Source organism: Nerophis ophidion, linkage group LG02 (assembly GCF_033978795.1).
Source record: "Nerophis ophidion isolate RoL-2023_Sa linkage group LG02, RoL_Noph_v1.0, whole genome shotgun sequence".
Classification (NCBI taxonomy): Eukaryota; Metazoa; Chordata; class Actinopteri; order Syngnathiformes; family Syngnathidae; genus Nerophis; species Nerophis ophidion.
This window is the reverse complement of record NC_084612.1, coordinates 51,258,565-51,267,638: the sequence shown is the minus strand read 5'-3', so window position 1 is coordinate 51,267,638 and position 9,074 is coordinate 51,258,565. Positions and strand designations below refer to the sequence as shown.

The 9,074-nt window shown below is 38.1% G+C and overlaps 1 protein-coding gene across 1 annotated transcript; it reads right to left on the bottom strand.

The window, feature by feature from the left end:
* Nucleotides 1–7,300: 7,300 nt before the first annotated feature.
* On the bottom strand, nucleotides 7,301–8,260 carry LOC133548251 (olfactory receptor class A-like protein 1). The gene has a single exon (XM_061893570.1). The coding sequence runs from the start codon at nucleotides 8,258–8,260 to the stop codon at nucleotides 7,301–7,303; it is 960 nt and encodes a 319-aa protein (XP_061749554.1).
* Between the last annotated feature and the right edge of the window lie 814 nt (nucleotides 8,261–9,074).

The window sequence follows — 9,074 nt, the reverse complement described above, 5'->3', positions numbered from 1 at the left end:
ATCTCTGCGCTGCTGATCCGCCTCCGCTTGGGATGTTTTCCTGCTGGCTCCGCTGTGAACGGGACTCTCGCTGCTGTGTTGAATCCGCTTTGGACTGGACTCTCACGACTGTGTTGGATCCATTATGGATTGAACTTTCACAGTATCATGTTAGACCCGCTCGACATCCATTGCTTTCCTCCTCTCCAAGGTTCTCATAGTCATCATCGTCACCGACGTCCCACTGGTTGTGAGTTTTCCTTGCCCTTATGTGGGCCTACCGAGGATGTCTTAGTGGTTTGTGTTGTGGTTTGTGCATCCCTTTGAGACACTAGTGATTTAGGGCTATATAAGTAAACATTGATTGATTGATTGATTATTCTTCTGCTGTTTGATACGTTACATTAGTTTTGGATGATACCACAAATTTGGGTATTAATCCGATACCACGTAGTTACAGGATCATACATTGGTCTTATTCAAAGTCCTCATGTGTCCGGGGACATATTTCCTGCGTTTATAAACATAATATACATTTAAAAAAAACGAAAGAAGATGTTGTGATGGCAAAAAAAAATCAACGTAATCATACTAGTATCGACTCGATACGTGCCTGTACTTGATATCATTACAGTGGATGTTAGGTGTCTATCCACTCATCGCGTTTGTTTACATTTTGATACCGGTGAGCTACGGTGTGTAGTGAAGCATGTTTAGCTATTCCTCGTCCTGCAGGGATGATATTTGCATTATAACGACGTCACGCGTGAATTAAAGTTGGACAGTCGGGTTCTTGCAGTACTCAAAGAAAAGGACAACAAAGCGTCGTATAAAATACATCTTTGAGTCTTTATTTAGGGATAAGATTGTCTCGGTGCGCGAGAAACATTTTGACGCGTTTCGTGCTGACTTAGATTAGCTCGCCAGTTAGTTTAGCTTGTTAGCTGCTAACAAAGACGCAGAAGTTGTCGACACATCGCTGAGCAGCCAAGTATCATCTTTAACCAGACTGTGGGGTCTTAAGGGCTCGTCGTCATGGGACCGAAGAGAACCCCAGCGGCGGAGGAAAATGAGGACATTAAAAAGTCACTACAGTTTTTATCACAAGACGTAAATGACATACGGATTAAACAGGATATAATTCTTAAACTCGTGGATGAAGTCACGGAGCTTCGTATGTGGATCCAGGAGAGGGATAAGAAGATTGGCGAGTTGGAGAGGAAAGTGGAAGATCTGGAGCAGTATTCTAGACTGAATGATGTGATTGTGACGGGGCTAAAAGTTAAACCCCGCTCATATGCACATGCTGCGGGGAACGAGAGTGCATCTGGGACCCGGAGGCTGGCTCGGTGGAGGAGCAGGTTGTGGACTTTCTAGCTTCCAGAGACATTCATCTGGACAAGAACTCAATCGAAGCGTGTCATCCTCTGCCTGCGAAGAGGGACGTCATGCCTGCAGTCATCCTGATGTTCGTCAACAGGAAAAGAAAGACTGAACTAATGAAACAAAGGAGAAAGCTAAAAGGCACCAACGTATATTTGAATGATCACCTGATCAAAAGGAATGCAGATATTGCAAAAAAAGCCAGGCACTTAAGGAAACAAAACAAAATACAGAATACTTGGGTCACAAACTGTAAAATATTCATAAAACTGAACGGATCACCTGAACAAGCAAAAGTGCTGGTTGTTAGAGACATGCAGGAACTGAAGAGATATGAATAAATATGTGAATTAGTGGGACAAGGAGAGTTAAAAAGTACTTTAACAAGTTAATTCAATGGCATACAATCAGTCCTCTGATATTACAGACAACGATTTAACAATACATCAAAGGATTCTAGATTCCGAGCTTTTTGAGCTAAAATCATCTGAGTATACTGACCACAATTCATTAGACTTGGAATATCATCTCGATCCAGATAATATGTTTCCATCATCTGACTCCATTAACTGCAAATACTATTCAGAAAAGGAATACAATAACTCAATAAAATCAAAAGGCACATTTTCAGTCATCCATTTTAACAGTAGAACCATGTATGCAAATTCCAGTGCAATTCAAGACTACTTACAACATTTTGTGAATCCATTTAGCATAATTGCTATATCCAAAACATGGTTTAATGAAGCAAAAGGCGTAGATTTTGAGATAAAGGATTATAATTTAAACTATGTTAACAGAACAAATAAAATGGGTGGAGGAGTCGCTATGTACGTTCACAAGAAATATAAATACAAACTATTAGAAGACATGACTGTATCAGTAAATGATATAGTTGAATGCTTATCAATAGAAATCATTAATGAAAGGAAGAAAAATATCATAGTTAGCTGTATATACAGGTCACCAGGTTCAAATGTGGAACTATTTACTGAGTGGGCTGAAAAAACTTTCTCAGAAATAGGTAATAAAACAATATTTATTTGTGGGGAATCCAAATAACCACATAGCAACAGAAAACTATGTTAACAGGATGCACAGTATGAGTTTATACCCAACCATTACAAAACCGACTAGAATAACATCGCACAGTACAACCCTCATCGATAACATCTTCACAAATAATATGCAGTCTTCTAACATCAGTGGAATAATGGTCTGTGACATAACCGATCATCTGCCTGTATTCACAGTCTATAATGATGAGACCAGTACAGACCTGAATTCACAGCAAAAATATACTTACAAGAGAGTTAGAACAGAAGACTCTTTCAATCTATTAAATCAGGACCTAACAATGCAAAACTGGGATTGCGTATACAATAAAAAGGATGTGGATAGTGCCTTTGAATCATTTATAGATATATTTAATTCAATATATAATCAAAAATGTCCAATAAAAAAAAATTAGAAACAACAAAACTTTAAAGTGCCCATGGTTAACCAAGGGTTTACAAAACGCTTGTAAAAAGAAAAACACTTTATATAGACAATTCATCAAATTAAGTAATGTAAAACCTGGCTCCAAAAATGAGTATACAAAGAAACTGATTGAAGTCTCTGAACATAGATATAAAACATATAAAAATAAATTGACTGATATAATAAGGACTAGTAAGAAATTATATTATACCAATCTATTAAATAGGAATAAGAACAACACTAAAGAGGTGTGGGGAATACTTAACTCTATAATTAAAAGTAAATCAAAAAATAACTCGTATCCTAGCTATTTCACTGATAACAACCAAGATAATTATAATATGAATAATGTTGTGGAGAGTTTTAACAGTTTCTTTGTAAATGTCGGATCAGAATTGGCAGCCAAAATCCCTGATTATAGCAGCAATGAAATGGAGTCACTGATTGAAATGAATCCAATGAGTATGTTTCTGTTGGGAGTAACTGAAGAGGAAATGATAGATGTTATTAATAATTGCAAAAATAAAACATCTACTGATTGTTTTGACATAGATATGACACTTGTGAAAAAAACCATACATTCCATCACCAAACCACTAACTTACATATTTAACCTGTCCTTCCAAACAGGACAATTTCCTAAAGATATGACACTTTTGAAAAAAACCATACATTCCATCACCAAACCACTAACTTACATATTTAACCTGTCCTTCCAAACAGGACAATTTCCTAATAAAATGAAAATGGCAAAGGTAATATCAATATATAAAAATGGGAACAAACACATCTTCACAAACTACCGACCTATCTCTTTGCTCCCGCAGTTTTCCAAAATCTTAGAGAAATTATTTAACATTAGATTAGAGAAATTTATATATAAACATAAGATAATTAATGAAAGTCAATACGGTTTTAGGACAGCAAGGTCAACATCTATGGCAATAATTGATGCAGTAGAAGAGATAACCAATAGCTTAGATAGTAAGAAATATGCAGCTGGAATTTACATGGATCTGAGTAAAGCATTTGACACCATTAATCATCAAATATTACTGAAAAAATTATACAGATATGGAATAAGGGGAGTAGCTTTGACTTGGATAAGGAGCTATTTAACACAAAGACAGCAGTTTGTGAGGATGGGCAAGTTTACATCTGGGCATTTAGACATGTGTTGTGGGGTTCCACAGGGATCCGTTCTTGGTCCAAAGTTATTTAACTTATATATCAATGACATATTTACAGTATCAAATGTATTAAAATTAGTCATATTCGCAGACGACACTAATATTTTCTATTCTAACGATAATTATACAAATTTTGTATCCACCCTAAATAATGAACTTGCAAAATTAAAAACATGGTTAGATATAAACAAATTATCCCTTAATTTAAAGAAAACAAAAGTTATGTTATTCGGCTATTCCAATCCAGGACCAGTAATAAATATAGATGGTGTGATTCTTGAAACGGTGTCAGAAATTAAATTCTTAGGAGTCACTATTGATAATAAATTAAGATGGAAACCACACATAAGACATATACAAAACAAAATCTCCAAAACCATCTCTATTATCAATAAACCCAAATTCTTCTTAAATTACACAGCTCTGCATTTATTGTATTGTTCATTGGTCTTGCCATATCTAAATTACTGCATAGAAATTTGGGGCAACAACTACAAAACTTCACTACATCCCCTGGTTACACTCCAAAAACGTGCGATAAGAATTCTACACAAGGTGGGATATTGTGACCACACAAATATTTTATTTTTACAATCTAAATTATTAAAACTGCCTGATCTAGTTGATTTTAATACAGCTCAATTACTATTTAAAGCAAACAAAAAGGTTCTACCTGCCAATATTCAAAAACATTTCAAACACAGAGAAGGAGTTCATAATCCAAGGGTGTGTAGTATCTTTAATATTCCAACAGTAAGAACTACGAGGAAAAGTTTGTGTGTGTCTGTGCGTGGAGCGAAACTTTGGAACGGATTGGATGTGGGGCTCAAGCAATGTCCAAATGTCCATCAGTTCAAAACAAGATACAAAAAAATGGTATGGGCAATGTATATGAATGTGAACATGGATGCCTAAGTGTTAAACTCCATCACTGGCTAATAATGATTATTATTATTATTGTTGTTGTTGTTGTTATTATCATCATCATCATCATCATCTTCATTATTTTATATGTATTATTGTCATCATTTATTGTCATTGCTATTGATATTGTTCATATTGTTATTATTATTGTTATCATTATCGATATTATTATTGTTTAGTCATTGTTGATGTTATCATTATTATTATTACTTCTATGACATCACCCAACTAGTTAAACTATATGAATTAGTATCAACAAGAGGAATACATTGAATTGTGTGTGTGTGTGTGTGTGTGTGTGTGTGTGTGTGTGTGTGCGTGTGTGTGCACAAACAATCCTATATGCAATTTGAGTAATACTAATTTTCTGCAAATGTAAAAACAAATATGAATTCTGACTAAAGAATTGGTGCCGATGGAAACTAAGAAAAGGGATTTGGGTACACTATCTGGAGTACAGGGCAGGCGAGTGGGGGAGCTTATGTTCGTGGATAACTCCTCTGGCAGGGGGCTCCCCTCGTCTCTTTTAATGCAGAGCATAGAACACATAGCAAGAGTGGTCCTCAGGTCCTGTTGATCAGGGGCAGTTGCTCCACAGCCACAGATCCACTATTAATCACTAATATCACAGTCAAAATGAACGCTTGTTCCCATAGGCACCATAAACTGTTAATAATGTTTAGACAAAAGTGTATATTATATATACTATTATATTTATAGTATTTATATTAGGTGTGTGTGTGTGTGTGTATTATGGGTATATGCATGTGTGTATGTATGTGATTATGTGTATGTATGTGTGTACATATATATATATATATATATATATATATATATATATATATTTTAATGTATATATAAATAAATTGTATATATGTGTGTGTGTTATGTGTGTGTTGTGTACATATGTGTGTGTACATATGTATATATGTAAGTGTGTGTGAATTTAAATGTATTTATATAGACAATATATAGCAGCAACCACTGAATTGAATTATATTATATATATTATTGTATTGTATATTGTACATATATATATTGTATATGTATGGGGGTGGGACCTAATACGTTTACTTCTTCCCACTCCATTTTGAGCCAATCTTGACATCTACAAAAGATTAGTCACATGTAATGTTTTCAATGTAGGTGTAAAAATAATGTATCTATATATTTCTTTTGTATTTTATGTCATTCTCTTGTTTTGTTTGCATGGCTCAAAATAAACCATTCATTCATTCATTCATAACATACTTTATTTGTCGCCATGGAGACCAGGACTAGTGATTTAGAAGTAGCTAAAACACTGCCGACGGCCAGCCATGTCTTAAAACATCTCTTCCCGAGGGCGTTTCAGTGTTATAACTTCAATTAATCAATCAATCAATCTTTACCTGTATAGCCCTAAATCACGAGTGTCTCAAAGGGCTGCACAAGCCACAACGACATCCTCGGCTCAGATCCCACATCAGGTCAAGGAAAAACTCAACCCAATGGGACAATGAGAAACCTTGGAGGGGACCGCAGATGTGGGGGACGCCCCCTGGCCGCCCGGTGCAATGGACGTTGAGTGGATCTCGCATAAAATTGTGAGAGTCCAGTCCATAGTGGATCTAACATAATAGTGAGAGTCCAGTCCTTAGTGGGGCCAGCAGGAGACCATCCCGAGTGGAGACAGGTCAGCAGCGCAGAGACGTCCCAAACCGATGCACAGACGAGTGGTCTACCTTTGGACAGCCAGCGCTTCATCTGTGGCCACCGAACCTGTGCCACAGGGAGAGGGGGGGGCAGAGCAGAAAAGAAAAGAAACGGCAGATCAACTGGTCTAAAAATGGGGTCTATTTAAAGGCTAGAGTATACAAACGGATTTTAAAATGGGACTTAAATGCTTCTACTGAGATAGCATCTCTAACTGTTACCGGTAGGGTATTCCAGAGTACTGGAGCCCAAATGGAAAACGCTCGACAGCCTGCAGACTTTTTTTTTCCGCAGACTTCACCTTTATTGTTAGTTTTTAAGTCAAAATGCACCCGTTCTCCTTTTTCTGTCTACACACTGTGTCTGCTTGTAAGGACTCCGTGATCGTGGGCTGACGAGCATGCTCCTCTGCTCGTAAAACCAGCAATGTCACGATGTGATGATGACCGGTACGTTTCAGAGGCGATATAGTAACAAAAAAGATTCAGTAGTATCACGCCAATATACTAATACAGGTATACCGTACAATGTGTATATATATACATATATATATATGTATATATATATATATATATACAGAAAGAGTGCACATTTTTGAAAGATAGACAGTTGGTCATTTAAAAGAGAGTAAAGCAGGAGATGGACATTTAAGAACGTGAAGAAAGAGAAGGTAATTTATCACGTGACTCCTGAGTGTTCATGGATGCTGGTTGGTCTTGCTCGGCCGCACACAGAACTTTGGCCTTGACCTTTTTGTTGGAGGACATGATGAAGTACGGACTTAGGGAAGCATAGCAGGAGGAGAAGAACACCTTCATGTCAGCCACCGCTGGGGACATCTTGGCCTCGGTCAGCATGTAGATCCAGATCATGTTCTCGATCCCAAAGAAAATGACGTACAGGACCACCAGGGTAAACACCGTCTTTGCTGCTCGGGTCTCAACTCTGCTGCCTTGGGAGCGACGGATTGCTCTCACCTGGCGGCTGTGGCGGTGGAGCAGCAACAGAATGTAACCGCTGGAGGCCACCATCAGGGCTACGAAGGAAAAATCCCTTCCGGAAACCAAAACCCCTTTGATGAGGTAGTTCAGGCTGTTTTTGAAGTCCACAAGGCAGAATCCCACGTTGAGCGTAAAGGCGGGGATAGTGCCATTCCGTGGAGCCAGAGCACTAAAAAAGGTTTGAAAGTATATGGCTGAGTTGAGTAACCAGAGTCCGGCAAAGGTTGGGAGGACCAGGCAGTGAAGGCCAGACTTCAGTCTGGACAAGTCTGCGTCAACGGTCACCGCCTGGAACACACTGAGCATGCAGGTGAGGCACACGGACAACGCCCGGCTCATGCGATAGCTGAAAATGACCACCTTGCAGCCAGAATCATTGAGCAGGTTAGTGCGGCCGAAGACCATCATGGTCTGGGGAACGCCGCGGGTCAGCAGGAGCACAAGGTTGGCAAAGGCCAGGTGGCACAGGATCATGTCCACAGGAAGCAGCTTGGACTTCGTAAATATGATGTGGGCGTAGGCCAGCAGGACCACGGTGTTCCCCAAGATACCCATACCTGTCTGCAAGAGGAAGGAGACGCCTTTGACTGTCACACACAGGTCCATCCCACCGACACCTGGAGCGACACAGAAGCTGTTAGAAACACTCTCCAAATGGCAGGTTCAAACCGACAACAAGTGATTAGTCCAACATCTAATGAAGCTAAAACCAACGGAGAACCTCCAGAAAGGCACCAAAGCTTATCTCACCTGAGGAAGCGGATGGCACGCTGGTTGTGTCGTTAATAAACTCTTCAATAGTCCACCTAACAGCATTTATAGCCTCCCATCTCCTTGGAGATCATTGTGCTGGCTCTATCTAAATATTCATTCAACAGATCAAAGCCAAGAATTTGATGAGTTAAAACGTCTCAGAGGGCACGGCAAAGGTGGCTCAGGGAATATCGATCATATTATTGTTTTTTACACCAGTTATATTCCAACTACAGTAGTTTTCTGTTATTTTTCTTTTCTGACGCCTTGGTCAAAATAAAAATCCAACACAAAAAACAATGACATCAATGTATAATATTTGTTTTCGCATGTGTTGTAACTTTTTTGCGGTTAAAATGCTTCAGAAGATATGCTAACAATCAGTCCTTGTCACTTTTTTTTTAGTCATTAGACAAATTAATTGCTAAGTTTGGCTTTTGCTTGATAGAGACTTTTTCAAATTGTACACACATGTTTTTTTCAGTCATTTAAAGCAGGGGTTCTTAACCTTTTTGACCACTCGAATATTGACATTGAATTAATAATTTTACTCTTGATTTTTACAAAACCAAAAACCAGTGAAGTTTGCACGGTGTGTAATTCGTAAATAAAAACAGAATACAATGATTTGAAAATCTGTTTCAACTTATATTCAATTGAATAGACT